The sequence below is a fragment of the Enhydra lutris genome, unplaced genomic scaffold (genome assembly GCF_002288905.1).
Source record: "Enhydra lutris kenyoni isolate GAN:26980312 unplaced genomic scaffold, ASM228890v2 scaffoldscaffold7, whole genome shotgun sequence".
In the NCBI taxonomy this organism is placed as follows: Eukaryota; Metazoa; Chordata; class Mammalia; order Carnivora; family Mustelidae; genus Enhydra; species Enhydra lutris.
The window spans coordinates 25,298,716-25,324,225 of record NW_019154091.1 but is presented as its reverse complement, the minus strand read 5'-3'; the positions used below and the strand labels follow the sequence as shown (position 1 = coordinate 25,324,225).

Below are 25,510 nucleotides of genomic sequence, written 5' to 3'. Positions count from 1 at the left end.
GGTATAACCTTTCATATACTTCCGTAATAAATTTGGTTCAATAAATGTTTAGATATAACAAAGCAAGCTTTATGCTGCTTCAGTCTTGCTAAAATGAGATTATATGTACATTATTTACAAATGCAGATTGAGCAGGTATTTACAAAATATAAATAGATTAACTATATTAAACACAGCCAAGAATCCAGAAATTTTACTAAAAAAACAAAACAAAACAAAACAAAAACAACAAAAAACTCTGAGAAGTCAAAATATACTAAAAAGAAACCTATCTGTGCACTAAAGCTCACACGGTTTGTCCATAAAGTGATTTATTTGCTTAGTTTATTTACTCAAATTTTCTGGTACTATTCTAGAGATTGGTCCAATAAGCATATCTAGAAGTTATACCTAAGACTGGGGAAAGAAACAGATGAGCAGACATGAACTTAAAAAAAAAGCACTATGGTGTTACTGGAAATACATGGGCAGGTGGTACCATTTCTATATTATAGCTCAGCATAAAGAAAAAGGCCATACCAATATATTTCTTTAGGAAACTAAAATGAAAAGAAGGTTATGTTCAAAGTAGTAAGGCAAAATGATCTTAAAATACCACTAATGTAGAACCTTTCCTCTAATAACGTCAGGTAAAAACGAATGTATCTAAAAATTTTTTTCAGTACAATGAAAGGTCCCAGAAAAATATAGGTTTTATTTTTTAACTGGAAAAACAACAACAACATCTTCATCTTTATGAATAGAATTCCATTCTATTTCTTATCTGATAAAACGCAAAATACTTTAAAGAGCTTTCCATCATGGCTGGTTGCAGTAGAACTATTGGTTGTAAAAAGAGGAATATGGAAGCCTCCCTATGAATATGATTTTATTTCAAGAATTAGAAAACAAAGCCAACCATTTACTTTTCCATTCAAACAAATCAACCCAGGGTGACCTTCAATATACTCTTTGACAAGAGAAACTGACAATTCTGCATTTAGTTACCTAATTAAATAAATACCAAACTTTTAAAAAGTGAAGTTTTCTGTTGTTTAGTAGAGTCACATGGTTATTCTTTAATATTAAGTAGACTCATTGCATGAAAGTCAGCAAACATTTGCTAGCAAGCTTGCTAGCTTAAAAAATAAAATAGACACATACACAGAAATAGAAGTAAATCTCATTGTAAAAGCAAACAGAGTACTTAACAACTTTAAAATTTTTCAGTATGTTGTATTTTCAAAGCCACTTCTGAACAAAGACAAACACTAAAACATACACCATTTTGAGAACATAAGAAGCATGATGGTAACCATGCTATACTGAGAAGAGGAAATACAGATTATGAATGCTGTTCAAAGCTTATGCTCCTTAGGCAACAGTTCAGGACTATGGTTTCCAATTCTTTTTTGAAAGAATTTTTTGAAAGAAAATGAAATCAGTGAATTTATAATAATGTATTTTTACTGTCCAGGTACCACCTTCTATAAGGTGTTTCACGATCTCAAAATAATGCATATATCATCTATCAGAATGAATATTCAAAAAAGCTGAGAATAAATGTTAGCATGAAGCAGAAAACATAATACAAATTTAACAAAATGTGTCAGAAAAATCTATAGATGGTTAAAGTAAGCACCAGTTTCAGTGATTTCTTTGCCATGAGTATTAAAGAATATTTTCATTTTAAAAGAAAAATATAACCTCAAAAGAGTAGACAAATTTATGTTGCAATTTAAAATTTTAAAAGGAAAAAAAGATTTTAAAATATATATCCAAATCTTTGCTATAATAAATCTTTTTCATACAATTAAATTTAAGATCTATTTCATTAACCAATTATTTAATGTCTAAATCATAGCTGTCAAATGCCCAATTTTATTTTTAAAATGTTATCTTAAAAATAACAATTTCTTAGCACAAACTAATTATACAAAGACACATCTAACAATAAGAAGGCTATTTCAAAAATTATACTTAGAAAACTTCACTTTAGTCAGCATTTGAACTATTAAAGCTTAAGCTAAACATCAATTTAACACAGTTACTATTCTGAAGAAAACAACGAAACTATCAATATTAAATATCTGGGTTTTATTGGCAAAAACCTCAGATTAATTTGCTTATTTATAGAATTTTACATCTATCTCAAGTCTAGAAAAGGTTTTAATTTTATCAAAGGGCCATAATATTTATTTCTATAATTAAAGCAAAAATTCATGCTATCAGCAATGCAAGAATTGTAATTCACTGAATCACTAGTTCTCAAGTTTGAGTGTAAGAGATTTTAAGAGAAAACATGGAAAAGCCAAGCCATATAGCAGCAGTTACTAAAACTGAACCTTTCATTACAGAATCTGTTTCATTTAAATAAAAGCAGTTTTAAGATATTGGAATATCTAGTTTAATGAAAAGCCTGCAAGAAATTAAGAAAAGAAGGCAAGATTAAACAAACAAACCTGGCAAAGAGGGAGAAAGTTCATTGTATCCTCCAAATGAAGCATTCCGGACAAGCTTTCGGCCATCAATTCGTGGAGGAAATAAAACAGGCGAAATCACAGTACAGGAAGAAAATCTACGTTGTTGTGAGCTCTCTTCTTTCATGGCTTAGAAGGGCTATTTAACGTATACTTTCGCTTAAAAGGCTAATTAGATCAGTATGGCAAGGAGAGGCTTTTCTCTCACATCTAAATGTAGCGAAACCCACCAGCACAAACAAAGGACACACACATTTAACAGCAAAGGAGAAGGACCAGAGACTGTCAAATCAGCAATAAACAGAGAAGGCATTAAGCCTTGCTAATGGATTGTTGTTTTGTTTCGGTTTTTTAATGAACTGATAAACGTGAAAGGCTATTCCACTAATGTTTTACCTTTTTATCAAACCAGCAATGCCCTGAACTGAACAGCTGCTTTAGTAAAACAAAGCAAGATCAATAGAGATTTAGGATGAAGTAAAAGGCAACCCTTTCTCATATCCGTTATGTTTTTTGTAGTATCTGCCACACTTCCCACCTCTTCCGATTCCTTCCAGTTTTTGCTTACTTCATATATGGATATAAATATAACACTGTTTATCTTTCCTGAAGCCTCTAGATCTGTATCTAATCCACTGCTTGCTTCAGCCATATTTAAGAATTCATAAGGAAAGATATTCTCTCAAGTACAATTTTGATGGATTCTAGCAGCTAAAGTGGTAACAAATATTTAAGTTTTATCTCTAGCAAGGATATTTGAGTCATTAAGACGATGTTAATGCAAACCAATCCAGAGGGAAGACTGAAGACACCAAAATAACAGAGTGCTCTAATACATGTCCTCTTGAAACAGATATGAGGCGCTATAGTTCCTGTTCGTTGCATTTAAACTTTGCAAAATATATCCCCTACCAATAAGTATTTTCCACTTAAAACTCTATTTAAAGAAAAATGCAACTTTATTATCACAATAACAAATGGACTATCTTTCTTTACTAGGTTAAAACTAAGTTACTGGTATGATCTCACATTATTAAATCTAATAGTAAAGTACAAATAGCCAAATTTATATACTATGCTATCTCTTTATAACTAACCTTTAAAATTTCAAATGACAGTGGTTCATTTTTATACGGGCCTTACTATACAATCTCAGTTTCCTTCCTACTATTATGCATACATTTCAAGGCTAGTTCTCCACTCAAGATACAATAGCATCCCATATAATCTAAGTCTGTCTCTCTTTACTAGAAAGTACAGTTAACAACAAATACATTTCCTTTATGTAACATGTTCTCTATTGGGTAAAGGCATTTCAAAAATCAAATAAAGGTAAAAATAAGTTTACAGTTGATAATTACAACTACAAACAAGGATTTGGGTTGTTTTGTTTTGCTTTTCTACATGTCATGAAATATAAATGACCATTAATTATAGACGAGAGAAAAATAATTATAATTCATTCAATTGTGCTTGACTCTCAAGGCATTATAATGTTAATGTGGTTCAAATCCCAGCTGGAGGCATTCAATTATGTTAATTTCTGTGGGTCTCTGTTTCCTCATCTATAAAATGCTAATAATATTATCTGTATTATCAGATTGTTATTAGGATCAAATTGGGTAATATGTGTGAAATCTAGAAAGGTTTCACATTAAAATGGCAGAATGAAGACACTAACCTAATGTGTTCCCTCCTAAAACTAAAATTATAAGAGAGGGGTTATTTCTTAAAAACATAAAACAAGTATAGGTATGCATTCCACAAGTATGGATCCAGGATAGGATACAATAACAACATATATTTGACATTGAAAAGCATGAGATTAACAAGTAGTCACTGTCTTGCTGAATCACAAACCAGCAATGGTAAAAACTGAGAACCAGCCCTATTTATACCAAAGAATCCTTTTGTATATAATTCATAACACCAAGTTCCTCTAGATCAGGAATCAGATAAGCTATTGACATCACCAACAATTCTGGAATCAGGACCAAAATATAAGCAATGCTTTCAAAATTGGAAGGAAAATGACTTCCAACTTAAAATTCCATACCCAGCCAAACTATCAATTACATATTAGGGCAAAATAAAGATATTTTTAGACATATATAGTCTAAAATTTACTTTCCATGCAAATTTTCAAATAACTTACTAGAGTAGACCTTCTCACCTGGGATTCATTGGGCCTACTGCATTGAAACATCCACTTTTCAATATGAATTAACCTTTTTTCCCCAACATCTATAATGGCAATACCCATGCACCATAATCCTTGGAAGAACTCAGAAAATATTAAATTATTTTCTAAAGGCCTTACTTCCCTCATATGACCCCACTTGAGAATGGATATCATAGAATATGTATTTTACCAAAAAGTGATAGCAAAAGTAAGAATGCATGGGATACAGGAAACAGGATACTCAATATAAAAGAGCTTTTATCAGGATGCCTGGCTGGCTCAGTGGGTTAAAACCTCTGCCTTCAGCTCAGGTCATGATCCCAGGGTCCTGGGATCAAGCCCCACATCAAGCTCTCTGCTCAGCAGGGAGCCTGCTCCCCCCCCCCCTGCCCACATGCCTCTCTGCCTACTTGTGATCTCTGTCAAATAAGTAAATAAAATCTTTAACAAAAACAAAACAAAACAAAAAGAGGAGCTTTTATCACCCAAAAAGTCCCCCACCAATGTACCATTTCTTTGTAAACCAAGGACAAACTGTTTGGGTGAACTCTGCCCAACTTTTTTTTCTGACTTTGGCTTGTCTTGATAGTATGCTGATGAAGTTTCTTGTCTGTTCCCCCATGCCATGATGTTTGGATAAGGTGAGTACACTTGCAGTACACTGAAGTGTTCTACTTTTATTTATTTATTTATTTATTTTTAAGATTTTTATTTATTTGACAGAGAGAGAGACAGTGAGAGAGGGAAGACAAGCAGGGGGAATGGGAGAGGGAGAAGCAGGCTTCCCACTGAGCAGGAAGCCCAATGTGGGGCTCAATCTCAGGACCCTGGGATTATGAACTGAGCCAAAGGCAGACACTTAATGACTGAGCCACCCAGGCGCCCCTCTACTTTTTTTTTTTTAAGATTTTATTTTTTTAGAGAAGTTTTAGGTTCACAGCAAAATTGAGAGGAAGATAAAGAGATCTCCTGTATACCCCTGCCTCCACATATGCAAGATCTCCCCTATTATAAATTCCCCTCACCAGAGTGGGACGTTTGTTCTAATTGATGAACCTACATTGAGACATCATAATCACTCAAATTCCATAGTTTATCTTAGGGTTCACTTTTTGTTGTTGTACATGCCATGGGTTTGGACAAATGCATAATGCATAATGACATGTATCTATCATTACAATATCATACATATTTTAACTACCATAAAAACCTGTGCTCTGCTTATTCACCACTGCCTCCCTGCTAACTCCTAGAAAGGACTGATCTTTTCACTGTTTTTCCATAGTTTTGCTTTTGCCACAATGTCATGTAGAACTCTAATGAGTAACATTAGTTCAAAGTCTCTGTTGTTGGTGTTTCATTTGTCTCTATTTCAGCACCAACACCTCCTGTCTTACTTACTGGACCATTATGGTAAGTATTAAATAGCCCCTGACTCTTGCTTGGCTCCAGTTCTTCAGGAGGGTCTTGACTCTTCTTTGCCCTTTTCTCCCTAGATAGTTAAGAATAATCTTATCAAGTGCCATGGAAAAATCCAGTTGAGATATGAATTCAAAATACCTTTCACAGATAAAATCAATTTGAAAACTGACATACTAATAATATTGAATTTTCCTACTAGAAATATGGTATGCCTCTCCATTTATTGAGAATACACCATTTTAGTGTTACACTTTTCTACGTAAAGATACTATGTTAGCTTTTTTAGACTTATTGCTAGGTACCTTACTTTCTGTTATTTTTAAGTGGTATTTTTTGAACAGCATTTTTCTAACCATTTGTTTCTGGTATATACAACCACAGTTAACATGTATCCAGTAATTTCTTAATAACTTTAATAATTTACCTGTGAATTTGGGAGAGCTTCTATATAAACAATTATACTAACTACAAGTAAAATTTGTTTGCTCCTTTACTTTTATTTCGTTTTATCTTATTCACTAGCTAAATTCCAAGTACAACATTGAAATGAAGTATAGATGGTATACACCTTTTGTTCCTAATTCTAACTTTACAAGGTTAAGAGTTTCCTTCTAGATTTCAAATACATTTTATTAATGGGATGATAACATAGTTTTTCTTCTTTAAGCTGTGTGTTACACAACATCATAGTTTTTTTTTTTTTTAAAGATTTTGTTTATTTATTTTAGTGGGGGGAGAAGGAGAGAGAATCTGAAGCTGACTCTGGACTGGGCACAGAGCCAACTTGGGACTCTGATCCCACAACCACAAGATCATGACCTGAGCCAAAACCAAGAAATCAAGCCCCCTGGCTCCAGCATGGAGCCTGCTTTTAAGAGTCTCTCTGTCCCTCTCTCTCTGCCTCTGCTCCTGCTGCCAACACCTTTTTCTCCTCTCTTAAAAAAAAAAAAAAAAAAAAAAATCAAACCCAATTTCAGAGACGTTAAAGTAGGAGGAGGGGTCCTTTTTTAGACTTAACGAAATACAGTTTTAAGGCAAAACTGGAATTCTATTTTTCCCTAAATGTTCAGTAGAACTTGTTTGTAAATCTATCTTGGCCTATGATGTCTTTGTATAGCTAATTTATAATACTAATTAGAATACAAAAATCACCAGAATTTTCTATTACTGAATAAATTTTGGGAAGTACAATCTTTCTAAAAAACTTTCAAATTTATTGGCTAGTTATTTATATCTTTTAAACACCTGCCTATATTTTTAGTTGTGTCTTTAAAAAACATATATTTTATTTATTTATTTGACACAGAGAGAGAGAAAGAGATCACAAGTAGGCAGAGAGGCGGGCAGAGAGAGTGGGGGAAGCAGGCTCCCTGCCAAGCAGAGAGCCTGATGCGGGGCTCCATTCCAGGATCCTGAGATCATGACCTCAGCCAAAGGCAGAGGCTCAACCCACTGAGCCACCCAGGCACCCCTACTTGTATCTTTTTATTCCTCATGATTATTTCCCCTAGTCTTGCTCAAGTTTTGATAACTTTTATTAGCCTTTTCAAACAATCAACTTTGTCCTTCTTGCTCTTACCTACATCTATTCTCTTATCTTTATTCTTTCCTTTCTTCTATCTACTTTGCGTTTATTCTATTACTTTCCTAATACTAAGTTAATGCTTACTTGATTCATTACTTTTCAGCTCTCCTTCTTGTCAAGTATCAGCATTAAAACTATTACTGTTTAGGGGCGCCTGGGTGGCTCAGTGGGTTAAGCCTCTGCCTTCGGCTCAGGTCATGATCTCAGGGTCCTGGGATCAAGCCCCACATCGGGCTCTCTGCTCACCAGGGAGGCTGCTTCCTCCTCTCTCTCTTTCTCTGCCTGCCTCTCTGCCTACTTGTGATCTGTCTGTCAAATAAATGAATAATATCTTTAAAAAAAAAAAAAGAAAAAAAAAAAAAAAACTATTACTGTTTAGGGTGCCTGGGTGGCTCAGTCAGTTAAGCATCTGCTTTCAGCTCAGGTTAAGTCCTGGGATCAAGTCCTGCATCAGGCTCTCTGCTCAATGGGGAGCCTGTTTCTCCCTCTTACTCTCCCTCTCTGCTTTCTCTCAAATAAATAAAATCTTAGAAAAAAACCAACAACTATTAATGTTTACATTTCCTGCTTGGGAATGGTGAGGCCTCCTTAATCAGAGGGTTGTTGTCTTCCACCCTTGATTTATTTATTTTAAATATTGTATTTATTTATTGGGAGAGAGAGAGAGAGAGAGAGAGAGAGAGGGAGAAAGAGCATGTACACACAAGAGGAGAGGAAGAGAGAGACTCCCAAGCAGACTCTGTGTTGAGCATGGAGCTCAATGTGGTGCTCAATTTCACAACCCTGAGATCATGACCTGAGCCAAACTGGAGTCAGACACTTAACTGAATGAACCACCCATTCATTCTTCTGAAAGGTTCCCAGCATTATCTTTCAATATTGTCTTTAACCCATCAAATCACATTCTGGCATTTGTAATTTTAATTGGTGCAAACGCTGGTCTGGATGGCAGGCAGTTTATGCAGATTCCCTCTGATGGTGGCTTGTTACCTCATGTGTTTACTGATTTTTCCACATCATAATGCTATCTTGTTGTTTTGTTTATACATGAGCTCATAACTAAAAATCAGTAATTTCTGGAGGCATGTGTTTAAACCTCTCCTCTAACAAGTATCTGCATTGATTCTTCTAGGCACCTGGGAATACTAATAACTCAAGATCATTTTAAACTAAACTGAAGGGTGTTTTTGTTTTTTGCCCCAGAGATTGTATGAATTCTGGCCCCGAGCCTACAGTAGTATATGTTTGTGCTTCTCAAAGAAGAGTTCCTCTCTCACCCATTCTACCTGGAGTTACAAACAAGATAGGCAAATACACCAGCATCCTCCTCTATGGCTATGTTTTTCAGGTTTTTGTTGTTGTTGTTGTTGATGTTTTTAACTAAGAAGGACCCCTTTTTTCACATGGAGACATCTCCAATCCAAACTTCCATCATTAATGGGCCACAGACCTTTTCTCCCTTTTTCTCATTAAACTCAAGCTCTAGACCTTCAGAAAGTAGCAAGTGCTAGTCAGGACAAATGCTGGCTCCAGAACTCATCACCTCTCTGGATTCCCACTTTCAATAATTCTGCTCCACCTGCTAATTCCCTTACTTTGTTGACAGTTCAACCATACTTTTTCTTTTTTTAAAGAGTTAACAAAAAAAATATTTATGTGAGAGAGAGAGAGAGAAAAAGAGAACGAGTAGGGGGAGGGAGACAGAGGGAGAGAATCTCAAGCAGATTCCCCACTGAGCACAGAGTGACTCAGGCCTTAATGTTATGAGCCTGAGATCACGACCTGAGCCGAAATCAAGAGTCAGATGCCCAACTAACTGAGGTGCCCAGGCACCCCTCAACTGCACTTTAAAAACAAAATTTTATTCAATCATTCATTCATTCATTCATTCATTTCAGAGAGAGAGAGTGAGAGAGAGAGAGCATGGGGTGGGGGAGAAGCCGACTTCCTGCTGAGCAGGGAACCCAATGCAGGACTCGATCCCAGAACCCTGGGATCATGACCTGAGCTGAAGTCAGACACTTCACTGACTGAGCCACCCAGGTGCTCCCCAAACTGTGTGTCTTAATGGCACAACAGTAAAGTTTGAAATACGGGACGCAGCTGGCAAGAACGATACCATAGCACAAATGTACTAGAGAGGAACAAAGCAGCCATAGTTGTAGATGATATCACAAATGACAAGCCCTTTGCCAGAACAAAAAATGGATTAAAGAACTTAAGAGGCAAGCCGATCCTAATGCTGTAATAGCTTTATCAGGAAACAAGGCTGACCTTGCAAATGAAAGAGTTATCGATTTCTAGGAAGCACAGTCCTGTGTAGATGACAACAGTTACTCAGGGAGACATGAGCTAAAACATTGATGAATATAAATGAAATATTCATGGCAGCAGCTAAAAAGTGGCCAAAGATGAATGACTGAATCCAGGAGCAAATTCTGTCGGAGGAAGAGGAGTAGATCTACTGAACCCAGAGAGCCAACTAGGAGTCAGTGTTGTGATAACTAAACCTCCAGTTTGAACTTGCTGGAATATTCTTCTGCTTCCTAAATGTTAATGAGAGTGGAGATGGAGCATTTAACTGGTCCAGTGTTTTCCATAAAGAAGAGACTTATGATAGAGTCAATTTCTAATATTGAATTATTTTAAGTGTTTTGAGCTTAATTTTTAATAACATGTACATGACCCTCTGACTAATGTTTCAGAAGTAGAAGTGGGGAATGTGCACTGTGTGTGCATGTTTGTTTTCTTGGATGGTTAGGGGGAATCATTTCTCAACAGCGGGGACAGAGACAAATGATGATGTAAACCCAGAGTTAACCAGCCAGCTCTATGAAAAAGATTAGGTACTTATTAATTTAGGCTTTTCAAAAACACTCTTTTTTGAAGGAGATTCTACAACTATATATGCTTAGCTACAGTATTCAGGCTACTGGTAATTTCTCTTAGTATGCGTACTTAAGATGAACATTCCACATTTTAACAAATTAACCATAAGGAAGTCCCACATTCAGGGGGAGAAAACAAACATTAATGGCATGGAAATTATAACTAGTCTTGGTATTTTTAGTGGGGTAAAAAAAAAGTCAAATGTATCCTCATCTTGTTTTAGGTATATGAAAAGCGTTAAGTGCACCTTAATGGACAGTGTTTCCTTCAAACATGTGAGCTCTTCAACAGAAATGAAACCAATCAGGTGTCTGTGATTTCTGTTTAATCAGAGCTGGTCACTACACAGGTTTTGTTGTTTTGGGCAGGGGGCAGGTTTTTGTACTCTTTGGACAAATATAGTCAAGGCACTAACAATTATATACATTCACATCTTGGTTATATTAAGTTTGATCTTCAGTGGTACTATAAATAAGGTTCTGCACTGCAGTCTCCAAATATGTTCATTACTTTTCTGTAATATTTATGCTGTTTAAAAGTGCAGAAAACGTAGTTGCTAAAGGAGCTAATTTTTCCTTTTCTCTCCCTTTGAAAGGAAGGGGGTCTAGTTGTTCCTACATGGCCAGAACCACGATAAACAATGTATGAGTAATTTGTAACATAAGTATTGCAGTGTGTTAGTAATAATCTTGCAACGCTGTTTCCCAAAGTTCATTTAATTTTGATCAGTTCAGTATACTGCACTAATTACTTTAGGTATTTTCATTTTATTAAATCTACCATGTGTCAGAGATGACTGAATCTAAGTGTTGAACTGCTAGAACTTGTACATTTACAGCAATTCAGAATTAGTGAAGGAATATAGTTCACCAGTGTTTAGTTTAACACTGAAGTGCTCCGGTTAGAATAAGGTGGTATAAAAAAACAGAAACAAAAACAAAAATATAAAACAAAAAACCCCCACCATATCCATCATTTTGATGTTCTTACTAGGAGGGTTTTTCTGAATGTCTAGTTTGCTATATTACTCAAACTGTAATGTGAAGCTCACATACATGTTTTTCTGCTTCCTTATGTTTCCCTACTGCCTGTCCTGAAATTTCCCAATTACAAATTGGGAATGAGAATATCATTTCTGATTTGTTTCTGCTTTCTAGTACAGAACTCTGTACAAAACGGAATAAAGGCCAGCTTGCATGAGACCCTTAGAAAATCCTGTAGTCTCCAGGGGGAATTTGTCCATCTGTCACAAACCCTTCCTTTATCTGCAAAACAGGAGTTTGCTAAACTTCACTGTGTTGTTCTTAAATAAAACCTACGTACGTTCAAAATTATAACAACCAAAATGAAAACAGAAAAATTTCTATGAAACTGTTTATCTTCTCTCAGAAATTATGCAAATACTGGTAAATTAAGTTATTATCTTGTTATATATTTACTAACAATACAGAAAACTTGCGTCTCCATGCCTCAAATAAGGAAAGGAAAATTGTAGCTGTTAACTCTATAGGTGAAACTATTTTACCACTCTTGCTAAGAAGGCAATCTCAACCTCTCAGACTCTGGAAACAAATAGGAGGAAATCCCAACAGAAAACATCTGAGAAACTAGTGCAAGTGGTAGTTGATAATTCTTTAATGTTATTTAAATGTATTTAATTAAATGTTAATAAATACTAAATGTATTTAAAGTAATGTTATTTAAATGTATTTAAAGTAAACACACACACACACACACACACACACACACCTTAAATAAATATATATAGTACACACACATATATATAATTTAGATATACAGACAAAGAACATATATAAAGAAAAAAGTGTCCTTTAGTATTCTTTATGTTCATCTTACTGCCTTTTTTTTTTTTTTTTTTTAATTTATTTATTTGACAGAGATATCACAAGCAGGCAGAGAGGCAGGCAGAGAGACAGGAGGAAGCAGGCTCCCCTAGAGAGCAGAGAGCCCGATGCGGGGCTCGATCCCAGGACTCTGAGATCATGACCTGAGCCGAAGGCAGCGGCTTAACCCACTGAGCCACCCAGGCGCCCCCATCTTACTGCTTTAATAGGAAGCAATTAATAAAACCTGGCAAGGGTAAGACAGACTCCTCTCATCTTTGTAAAGATGTTTAAAACACAGCTAATTTATTCATTCTCACTTTTCAATAAATGTTTTCAAGGTATTTCAGTTTTAAAAACAATTGTGTCTTAAGAAATGACTTCAAAAATCTAACAGTAAGGATTCAATATCTCAGAAGAAAATTAACATACCTCTAACACATACTATCTGTAATGAAAACAATCTATGGCTACAAATCAAAGCACGGCATTAAAAGTACTGGGGATAAACTTAAGTACTCTTTCAGATAAAACACTTTTCATGAAATAGAACACATATATTCAAGACACATTTGTTATGTGTGTGTAGTCTCAAATGTTCATGAATTGATCCTAGAAATATCTTACCAAGGAAGGAAGAATTGCTTTGATTCATGGAGGAAACTGACTTCTTGGTCTCCTTTTGTCTATAAACCATTTTAATGAAGGTGCCACCTGAGATTATACCAGCAAGGTCTAAAACTGTCACCCTGGGGAATCTGGTACTACATCTTCACACTAGCAAACTCTGCAAAGAAAATCCCCTTTAAAGTTTTCTGTTAAGTTGTAGATATAGACCATCATGTCATGTTTAATGCTACCAGGGAATTCAAGTGAAGGGACTTGGCAGGGTTAAGAGAATTTGCTGAAGGATAAGAGAAACAGAACACGAAGCATACACATTTTAATTGAAGTTTAGATAAAGCAAGCATGGTCTAAATTCATTGTGATAAACTGTTAAGCAGGTAACATTAAGTAGTAACTTTCAGTTTTAAAAGTTTTTAAATTTTAAACATATAAAATTTGTTTGAAATAGACTCCTTTAAAAAGCAACATTTTATGATCTCTTATAAAGCACTACAACTGAAAGATGGTTTTGTAAAACTAAAAGTATGCAAAATAGCTTTTTATGACCAAAGAATTACAAGATGAATTATAGTAACTAATCAAGCTTTGATAACAATCTCAAATGTCATATAGTGAGAACAGAGTATCCATGAGATGAGCTTTAATTTGGTCTCCAGGCTCCCTTGGCATTGCCTTTATTCAAAAGTAGAGGGGAGAAAGGCAGACAACAGACTAATTAATAGACAGGTCTTTCTTTCTTGATGAAAAGTTGAAGTAAAGGTCAAAGAAGTCAGCATAAAACAAATTACCAAACCATTTAAGAGACTGTAATCATACTAAAGTTTTAAAAAATTCTTAAGTAAACTGGTATACTTTAAATAAGGTATGAAATCTGACACATAAATAATTTCTGGAATAATCTGATTCATTACCATAACCTAAACATATGACAAATAAAAGACTACCTTGATGTGCGTGGGCTTTAGTGAGGAGAATCAGTCTCCTTATCTCCTTCAAAAAAAAAAAGAAAGAAAAGAAAAGAAAATCCTAAAACAATAAAAGGAAACCACACTGCAAACAAACAAACAAACTTAACAACTGTTTTTAAGGGATAATGACCTACATTAAATTGGTATGAATCAATATGCATGAAGGAGACTCAGCTAGGAAAGAGAAAATATCAGAATCTCTGCCGTCCTAAAGCACTGGCAATATAAACTTCTAACACATAAGCATGAGAAAAAAAGAAAATAGCTTACACTGTAATTCACTCTAGTAGAGTGCAGTAAGACTACAGGCTTTGACAGTCCTGAGATTGAAAACTGCCTCAGACATTTACGAGTTTTGTAAATTTGAACAAATTTCTTAACATCTTTAGTCCTTAGTTTTCTCACTTGTAAAACTGATATAGTAACTGTGCCTGTGTCTTATCATATTATTTCAACAGTTCTGTATAGTTTTGACATACAACTTTTAGCATATTAGCCAAATTCGGTAAGTGCTTGATGAATGGTAGCTGTTAGCATGAGTCCAGATAATAGGATCAATATAAATGCCATTTCTTCCTGATGCATGCTCTTCCGCTCTCTTGTAAGACTCTCTTTAGCATACACAGGAACAGTATTATATGTGAGGCTCATGTCAGATTCATGTACAGGTTTTAGTACATGAATATCACCTCCAAACTTGCATCTATTCATTAAAAAATGAGACTAAGGGACGCCTGGGTGGCTCAGTTGGCTAAGCAGCTGCCTTTGGCTCAGGTCATGATCCCAGCGTCCTGGGATCGAGTCCCACATCGGGCTCCTTGCTCATCAGGGAGCCTGCTTCTCCCTCTGCCTCTGCCTGCCATTCTGTCTGCCTGTGCTTGCTCTCTCTCCCTCTCTCTCTCTGACAAATAAATAAAATCTTTAAAAAAAAAAAAAAATGAGACTAAAGCTTCAGAAGAGCAGGGACTAGCACATAAAAGGTGCTCAGTAAAGACATTCATTCATTTACTTGACACAAAAGTATCTACTATGTTCCAGGTACTATGTGTGCTAGGAATAGATGAGTAGTTTAAAAAAAAAAAGAAAGAAAAAAGAAAAGAAAAAAAATGGCAAGCTGTCATGAGGAGTTTAATGACAATGACATTTACTCTCTACACCTTTCTTCCTTTTACATTAACCCTCAATTATGTCATCATTTCAGTATTCATCTGCTGGAGAACCCTTGCCTCAGCCCCCACAACCACTTACTTACACAGTGCCTTTAAGCTGTCCACTGATTTGGACACTTCCTCCTACAGACCTCCCCCCCTCACCAAAGCATTCACCAAACTCACCCATTAAACCTCCACTCCCCTGCCTGCATCCCACACTTACTCTGCCACGATTACTTTTATTGCACATACCTAGTAAAAACTAACCTTACAGAAGAAAATCTCACACTAAGGCAGATTAATACTAACCTCAACTGAGGCTTGAACAGCACCCCCACTATCATGGTTCATCTATTTTCCAGCTGTATTCCTAGTCCTGTCAATCCCTTCACCTGCACGCTAGATTCTATCCTTGCTGCCTCCTCTGAGACCTACCCTATTAATTCTCCCCTCTTACTCACATGTTTTGTATTTCTCTCTACTGACTTTATCCTGTCAATGTTTGGACATGCTCAAATATCTCCTTTCTCTAATCTCCTTCTTGCCCTATGTCTTTCTCTAGCTATCATATACTTTCTGGTCCTTCAAGGGCACAATTCCTGAAGGAGTCTGCTATCTGAATTGTCTCCAATTCCTTATCTTTCTTACTAAATTTTATTGCTACCAGCTTCTGCCTTCAGTACTGTCCCTAAATCTGATTTCACAAAAGCAAGCAATGACATCTTGTCAATGGATAATTTTTCAGCTGTCTTAACTAGCTTGACTTCTGAGCTATATGTAAAACTATAGGTCACTTCCCCTTCCTTCATAAAACCATCTGTTTCATTCTTCTGGGATACAACCCTCCTTTACCAATTCTTTCTCCTTCAGACCCTTAAATGTTGACATTTTTTTAGGATGGTATTCCAACTACTTTTTTCAAGCTTTAATTGTTCCCAAACTTTTTATAACTCACAAGAAGAAATATATTTTAATCAAGTACGTTTGTAAGCACAGAGAGTATCAAATAAAAATTTCACAGATCAGATAAGCTCTGATCTTTTGATTCTATTCTACTTCATTTAAAAAACAATACTGTCTGGGAATCTCTCAACTGATGCACATTATTGTTTTAAATGTCTTTAATTACTCTGTCTATGCTGATGACTTCCAAATCTACATTTCCAGTGCAGAAGTTTCTACTAAGTCCCAAACTCATAGAGCCAATTTTCTCTTTAACATATCACATAGTAGCTCTAACATACTTCTCATCATGTCTAAATCTCACCATGTCCAAATCTGGAGTTCTCAGCATCTTTCCCCCAAACTTGGTTTTCCTCCATAGTTCCCTATCTTGGTGAACTTTTAAATTCGTTTCCCAAGCAAAATATCTAGAAGTCATTGCTGATTCTTTCTTCACTCTTTCTACTTTCACCTCCATCCAATCTATCACTAATCTCTGACAAATCTTTTTTTCTTTCTTTTTTAATTCCCACCACTGTCACTCTCATCCAGGCTGTATACACCTCACCTTGACAGTACAGACTGGTAATAAATCTTCTCATATATACTATATTCTTCCAAAATTATAAATGTAATTCTAATCACTCTGTGTTGCTTACTATTTTGGTCATCTATTGCTATACCTTAAACTACCCAAAACTTACTGGTTTAGAACACGAAATTTTCTGCTCCCAATTCTGCAATTTAGGTTAAGTTGGGGGGGGCGGGGGCTTATATCTGATTCACAGAGTTATCTGCTAGAACACCCAATACAACTTCCTCACTCATGTATCTGGGATGACTACAACAAGTGGGGGCAAGCCAGTATGGGCTTCCACACAGCATGGTAGCATCTGGATAGTGAGAGTTCTTACACGGAAGCAGGCTTCCTCTAATATGTGAAAGCAGAAGTTACCAGGTGTTTTTAAGGTCTGGTCTCAAAAGTCCTAGAATGTCACTTCTGTCATATTCTACTGGTCATAGCAGTCACATGGCCATTCTAGATTGAATGGGGGTTAGGGTAGATTAAGAATAAAGTCTATTTCTTGATAGGCAAGTTGCAAGGACACATTTTTTAAAAAGGCATGTAAGATGAAAGACATTATTGCAGTCATCTTTGAAAATGAAATACACCACAGTCCATCTACTTCACATTCCTTCCACATGTAAAATACACTCATCATCTCCCCCTAACCAAAATGTCATCCTATTATAGCACTGGCTTTAAGGCCAGGATCTAGTTATTTAAGCCACATTCAAGTGCAAATCGTACTCCTCAGGTTTACTTCCTCACATATAGCTCATCAGAGATAGCTCCTCTTAAACCAAAATCCTATCACCTCAAAAGATAACTTATTTGCCCCACTGCAGGAAGCCAGGGATAGGACTGCAATGAAGACTTGAGTTCAAAAGATGCAGAGGATAATGAGTTACACAGAAGGCACAACAGTGCTAGCAATTGTGAAATTTGCTGGGCACACGTCATTAGCAGTTTGAGTAGAACACAGTCATGTTCTTTGCAAATAGTCCTTTGTGGATCTAGACTCTGCCCTCTGGGCTCCTCACTCCATTCTCTGAGTCAGTCTCCCTATTTCTTAAGAAATGGTCCATGTTTACAACAGTGGAGCTTTCTCAGCCTGCTTCATGCCCACTCAAGACTGGGATTTTCCCCACACACACAAAGGCTCTACTTATTTGAACTACCTCTATCCTTTTCCATCTAAGCTGGTGGTTCTTCCATTAGCACCATTCTTGTAAAAACTTTGTGAGTTTCTTATGAATTTTATTAGAGTAACTTCAGTGAAACAGATGCCACAACCACAAATTTCTTTGAGATAGACCATACACTACCTAGTGCTATGTCATGGTGCTACAGGACAGCAGACCTTAAGAGCCTCAGAAGCTCTTTTGGCTAGCTGAGACTTTCTAAAAGGTACAGTTTTAAGACCCTTTGAAGCCCTTTGTCTAGCTGAAAGAATCCAAGAGACAATGCCTTAAATCCTCCTGAAGTCTCCACATAAAATCGTACAGAAGCACTCTTAATCTGATCCTTACTCTGAGGCCATTTTTTACTAATGGCACCCTAGTATATGAGAAGTATTCAGATAAGCAAAGGGAAGGGAGAGGACATTCCATAATGGAGAACCAGGATAAATAAAAGCATAGCCAAGCTAGGGAACAGGGAAGCAAGCTACCTTGCTGGGTTCATGAGGAGGGGAAACACGAAATGAAATTTGAAAGGTACAGTAAAATCAGACAAACTAAGAGTCCTGACTACCAGATTATGGAATATGGATTTTCTGCTCTTGACTATTTGTCCAAACGTTACTACATCAGAGACATTTGGAGAGCTTTATAAATACATGGTCTTGCCCTCGAGGGGAAAAAAAAAAAGCTCCTAGAGACTTTATAAGGGTGGAATAGAAATCTGTATCTAAGCAAAGCTACCAGGTAATTCTCAGACACAGCCAGACTCAGCAGCCACTTCAGGCAACAGTCAACTGTCAACTTTTTGAAAATGGGAGTGACAGAAATGGAGGCATCTAGTGAACTTTCTGGTTACAAGCTTGAATAATTAAAAGTTGTATTTTCATTTGTAATTTTCTATTTCTCTTTATTCATATTATTTCCCTTGGAGACCTACTTCAGAGGATCTATGTACTCTCTGCCTATATATATCTCTTAAGCCCCATTCCCATTATGATCTCACCTTAACACATAAACAGTAATTTTCTGCTTGGTTGTTTTATTAAGAAAGATGGGCCTGAGGGGAGCCTGGGTGGCTCAGTCGGTTCAACATCCCACTCTTGGTTTTGACTCAGGTCATGACCTCATGGGTCATGGAACTGAGCCCCACATCAGGCTCCTCGTTCAGCAGGGAGTCTGCTCGAAGATTCTCTCCCTCTGCCCCTCGTCCCACTTGCACACATATGCACACTCTTTCTCTAAAATAAATAAATCTTTAAAAAAAGAAAAAGAAAGAAAGATGAGCCTGGTATACTGGAGGGCAAGGTCCTAATAGAATCAGGAGGGTGTGGTACTATGTAACATAGGTCTGAAATGATAAGGACCTGGCTTAAGATGTAACAGTGAGAATGAAAATAAAGAGAGATCAAAGTCTTAATGCTGTTAACACTTTCAGAAGAGATCACAGAAAATGTTCTCTGCAACCTTAGGGTACACAAAGATTTCTTTAGTTGTGGTGGGGGGCATGAATCATAGGCCAAAAAATGATAAGCTGGGCTTCATCAATATTAAAAAACACCTGCTTTTTGAAATAAATCATTTGTACAATGAAAAGATATGCCAAAACTTGAAGCAAATACAACACACACAGCTAGCAAAGCGTGATACTGAAATACACAAAGAACTCTTAAAACTCAATAATACGATAAACATACCAGTTGTTTAAACGGGTAAAAACTCTGAACTTACACTTCAAATATACCAGTGGCCAATGAGTATGTGAAAAGATGTACATCACAAGTTGTAAGAAAAATACAAATTTAACCCACAATGTGATACCACTACATGCTCAATAGAGTGGTTAAATAAAAAAGGTTGAGAATACAGAGCAACTGAAATGCTCATACACTGCTAACAGATATATAAAATGGTACAACAACTTTGGAACTAGTTTGGCCAATTTCTTATAAAACATAAACTTACCACGCTTCATAATTGCACTGTTACATATTACTCAAAAAAAAAAAAAAAAAAAAAAAAAAAAGAAAGAAAGAAAGAAAAGAAAAAGAAAAATCCAAATCTCCACAAAAGCATTCAATACATAATGGGGTTCTATCAAAAGACACGGGAGCCAAAGGTAAAAGTTCAGAAAACTTGAACCTCAAAAAATCCAATTACTAATTCATTGAAACTAAAAACACACACATGCACACATACAAACAAACAAAACAAAAAGAACAACAAGAACAAAAAACCAAATAAGTTCTGGAATCATATCTAGGTTCAAATTTGAACTCTATCATATGTTAATTGTGTGAATGGGGGCAAGGAAATTACCCTTACCAATTGCTCAATTTCCTCACTTGTGAGACAGGGAGAATGATTCATACACCATAAGGTTCTTGCAAGAATTCCAGTAAGTAATGTGTATAAAAAGTACTTAGAGACGTAAAAAGCATTAAATGTTAGTCATTATTACTGTCAGTAAGTTTTTGGGAGTCTAACTCTTTCCATTCAGAAGCTGATAATACTAAACAAGAGTATTTGAGACATGGTAGACAATTCAAAGAGGTTCACAGGACAGTTGTTCTTTTCCTCCAGCATATCATAATCCTCATCATAATCCTCATATCATCATAATCCTCATCATAATCAAGAATTAATGGATAGCGGGGTGCTGAGTGGCTCAGTCTGTTGAGTGACTCTTGGTTTCAGCTCTGGTCATGATCTGGTCATGATCTCAGGATTGTGAGATTCAGCCCTGTGTGGAGCTCTTACTCAGCGGGGAGTCTGCTTGAGAGTCTCTCTCTCCGCCCTTCCCTCTTCCCACTCTATATACTCTCTTTCTCCCTTTCTCTAAGATAAATAAATAAATATTTTTAATATATAAAAAGTTAATTAATATATTTTAAACAAATTTAACACTTGGAAACTATTATATAAATTTCAGTAGTTAAACCAGAGGGAGATATTTTACATTACACAAAGTCAACAGGCTGACTTTAATAAATAATAAATAAATAAATAAGAACATTCAGTATGTAATTCACTTCACAAATATTAACTTACCGATAATTAATACAGAAACATTTAGGTGCAAATCAAGATATAACTGTCACTGCAACTGCTTTATTTTTGCAAATGAGAGGTTTACATGGGCATCCATCCTGAAGGAATCTCTAAATGAGCCTCTGTAAGATGCTGAAGTACAACAACTGAAGTATCAGCTTTCAACCCAAAAGAATCATTTATTTAAAATAATAATAGTAATAATTGTTATTTATTAAATCAGCTGTCATGAATGGTTATTATTTACCAAGCTATGTTCTAGGCTTTTCATATGTATTAACATTTTAAGCCTTATAATAGTACCTAGTACTAGGTACTACTGTCATCTGCATTTTACCAATAATTGAAATACAATGAGTATATTAAAAGGTATGAAGTTCTTTATCATATTAAAAAAACCCTTAGGGGCGCCTGGGTGGCTCAGTGGGTTAAAGCCTCTGCCTTCAGCTCAGGTCACGATCTCAGGGTCCTGGGATCGAGCCCCGCATCGGGTTCTCTGCTCAGCAGGGAACATGCTTCCCTCTCTCTCTCTGCCTGCTTCTCTGCCTACTTGAGATCTCTGTCAAATAAATAAAATCTTTTAAAAAAACAAACAAACAAAACCTTAAGTGCCAAAAAAATTTATGTGTCACCACTGGAAACAAACTTTACATCATCTCTTTAATCTAAAAACAGGTTCTCTGGAAGAAACAACTGTTTATCTTGCCTTTCCTATAGGAACTATATTTCAATGTTTACCAAGCAACTCTATGACAATTATCTCTTCTTTATAGAAAAATTTTAGTAACAAATGTAAAAAGAATGACAAAATTAGAAAATCACCATTTTCAACTCCTAATATTTTAACTGATTAAATGGTCATCAAAGGGTGCTTACACATTTAAGGAAAAAGCTGATGGGGAAAAAGACTATTTACCAAGTGCCAACTGATCTATTTTACTTTAGTGTCAGAAGGGAACAAAGCATGTAATTTTCAGTGAAGAGGATAAGGCTCTTACCACCTGAATCTACTGATTAATCTTAAGTCACTAACAGTGAGACAATCAAACATGAGGCGAATTCTCATGTAATACAGCATTCATTCCCCCACAATACACATCTCCTACAAAATAATGTCCCCACAAATATTCAATCTGAATGTAATCAATGTTGCATTTAACTTTCAGTTTACAGAATATATAGAAGATAGGAAAACAATTTAAATAATCCTGCAATAAGGTGATCCAATGTAAAAAGTCAAACATCCCATAGGAACACTGATCCGATTAAAAAAAAAAAAAGTCAATAACAACAAGAAAAAATAAAAGTAAACAAGGAGACTCTTTGGGATTAAAGGAAATACAATGACATAACAACCAAACACAATCTATGAGCCTTTTTTGGATCAGCCTACTGTGTAATAAGCCCACTGTTAAAAGATGTGAGAACTGAGGAAATCTGAGTATAGACTAGGTATCAGCCTATATTAAGTAATTATCATTAATTCTGTTAAATAGAGGCTTTAATGGTTATGTAAGAAAAAGTTTCTTAACTGCATTACATATTTTGGGGTGCAACATCATGAGGTCTGTAACTTATTCTAAATATTCTAGCCTTACCCTCAAATAAATGAAACAAATATGAAAAAAAGTTAATAATTTCTTAAATCTACCTAATGGTATATTAGTGTTCCTGTACTATTCTCTCAAATTCCGTTCGCCTGAAAATGTTCATAATAAGTATAAATGAGGGTAGTTTTAATTATTAGTAACTAACCTTTTTCTTGCTTCATTAAGTCCGAAATTAAAGAATTCTTCTAAATATTCTAGTACACAGATAAATGAATTAGATGAAACTATTACAGTCACAACTGTGGTGCAGAGAATGGAAAAACCACATAAGCTATACCCTTTAATGAAGGTTATTTATACCAGTGTGTACCATATATCCACTTTCAAGCTTCAAAAAGCATTTTGGCAACAAAAATGCTAACTTTCCAAAATATATTCAACAACTACTTCATAAACGTTAACATAGTCATTATTTTTGTTTTTATATAAAGTTTTTCCAGTTCCAACAATGGTAAATAAAAATTTTCCAACAACCACTTGACTAGGAAAACATTTTCCACTGAAATAAAGTAGAAAGTGATCGTGTAACTTACTATTTACCAATTAATATTCATCTAAAAAGAAGTAACTAAAACCTACTTTCAAAGAATAATTCAAAAAGTCACAACACCACTGGGACACCCGGGTGGCTCAGTCAGTTAAAAGGCTGCCTTCAGCTCACATCATGATCCTAGGGTCCTGGGATCGAGCCCCACGTCGGGCTCCCTGCTCTAGGGAAGTCTGCTTCTCCCTCTTCCTCTGCCTCTCCCCACAGCTTGTGTGCATGCGTGCTCTCTCTCAAATAAATAAAATCTTTAAAAAATAATATAAAGTCACGACACCAAAACCTCACTAATTATACAGAGATATTGTGATAGTTAAGACTCCAAATTAAATTTTTTAAAGTATTGGGTGTATTTTATTTTTATAGTATTTTATATTTATATTTTATAAAGTATTTTAAAGTGGAGCCTGCTTGGGACTCTTTTTGCCCTCTCTCTCCCTCACCCTCTGCTCCTCCCCACCCCTTGCAATGCTCTCTCTCTTAAATAAAATCTTTAAGAAAAAAATTCCAATGGCACTTTTTCACAGAAAGAGAACAAAACATTCTAAAATTTGTATGGAACCATAAAAGACCCTGATGGCACTTTTTCACAGAAAGAGAACAAAACATTCTAAAATTTGTATGGAACCATAAAAGACCCTGAATAAGCAAAATATCTGGAAAAAGAAGAACAAAGCTGAAGGCATCTTGCTCCCTGGTTTCAAACTATAAAACAGCTATGGTAATCAAAATGGCATGGTATTGGCATAAAAACAGACACATCAGTGTTTATTAGCTTTCAAACACCAAATTTAAGTGCTCAGTTTTAAAAGCAGAAGTCTTTCCACCATGGCTATTGTAGTACAAGAGTTCAAAGCATTTGATTAAACTTTACTAAGAAGCAGAATTCAATATACAAAATTTATCAGTTATGAATTAGGAAGTGAGATCCATAATCCCTGGGAGTCCCCAAGACTCTTTTAGAGAGTCTGCAAGGTCAAAACTGTTCCATAATACATATTCATTGTGTTGACATTTGTACTGATGGTACAAAAGCAATGTTGGGTAAAACTGCTGGCACCTTAACACATATCAAGGCAGAAGCACCCAACTGTAGTAGTCACTGACTTCTTCACTGCCATTCACTTAAAGTAAAAGGCCCATTTCACTTATAGATGTTCCTGATGAAACACTAAATATTATTAATCTTAAACCTTGAGGACATATGGTTTTAATACTCTGTATTACAAGGGAAATATGCATAAAGCTCATCTTTGTATTGTATTTTAAAATGTGTCACCACTTAATAGATATGCATAATTCAGTAAGCAACTACTTCCCAAATGATTAATGCATGATGTTAAAAAATCATGCATGAGTAAAAAGCCATTCAAAGTTCAAGATAGATCAATGGACTTTATGAAAGTATGAAAAGATTATTGATATGTTTCAGATTCCATCTTGCAACCAGTATTTAAAAAACTACCACTTGTCAAATTTTGGTGTAGTATAAAAAAAGACTATGTGCAATTATGTATCAAGCTATTAATATAATCCTACCTTTTCTGACTACATGTATGTCTGAGGCTGGATTTTATTCATATACTTCAATCAAATCATCACATCCTAACAGATGAACTGCACAAGCAGATATGAAAATGCAGGTGTCTTTTCTTTAGATAGATATTAAAGAGATTTGCAAAAATTATATGACAGTTAATTCTCAACCAAAGATAATTTGGGACATGTGGCAAAGTCTACAGCTATTTCTGGTTGTATACAACTGGGGAAAATGCTATTATCATCTAGTGGGTAGAGGCCAAAGAGGCTGCTAAATATCCCACAAGACACATGAAAGCCCCCCACAACAAAGAATTATCCAGCCCAAAATGTCAAAAGTGCCATATTTGAGCAATTTTTTTCTTTTGAGGAAAAGGGAAGGAGGAACATAGCTGTTTTTTAATAAAAATGTTATTCATATTAACCTGTAATGGGTTTATTATAATTTCAAATGAATCAAAACATTTTTAAAATTTCTTCATTCTAATTTACAATAAATATCAATAGGTTAACCTATGTAAAAGTTCTTTGAGATCTTCAATAACTTTTAACATTGTAAAGCGGTCTTGAGAAAACAAAGTTTGAGAGTCACTCAATTAGACAAAAAGTATAACTTAACCAAGTACACCAGAGAATAGAAGAGGAATTAAAAGGACTTTAAAGGAAAATAAACTCATTTCAAGAGTATAATGGAGGGGCGCCTGGGTGGCTCAGTGGATTAAAGCCTCTGCTTTCAGATCGATCCCAGGACCAAGCCCCGCATCGGGCTCTCTGCTGAGCAGGGAGCCTGCTTCCTCCTCTCTCCTCTCTCTCTGCCTGCCTCTCTGCCTACTTGTGATCTCTGTCTGTCAAATAAATAAATAAAATCTTTAAAAAAAAAAAAAAAGTATAATGGATGACCAAAACAAATAAAAAGAACACCATAAAACCAAAACAAGAAAAAAGTTATGGTAG

The 25,510-nt window shown here is 35.5% G+C and overlaps 1 protein-coding gene and 1 pseudogene across 8 annotated transcripts in view; one reads left to right on the top strand and one right to left on the bottom strand.

Annotated features, from left to right (window-relative positions):
* Positions 1 to 25,510, bottom strand: part of LOC111142002 (oxysterol binding protein like 8) — a 159,825-nt gene that overhangs the window by 54,873 nt on the left and 79,442 nt on the right. The window contains exon 1 of one of the 8 annotated variants that reach the window (XM_022494924.1): positions 2,442 to 2,586. The exons of the other annotated variants lie outside the window; for them this stretch is intronic. Coding sequence (XP_022350632.1) covers positions 2,442 to 2,586 — 145 coding nt within the window. Of the gene's footprint in view, positions 1 to 2,441; positions 2,587 to 25,510 lie in introns of those variants that run through there. 8 annotated transcript variants of the gene reach the window in all.
* On the top strand, positions 5,943 to 10,156 carry LOC111142303 (annotated as a pseudogene).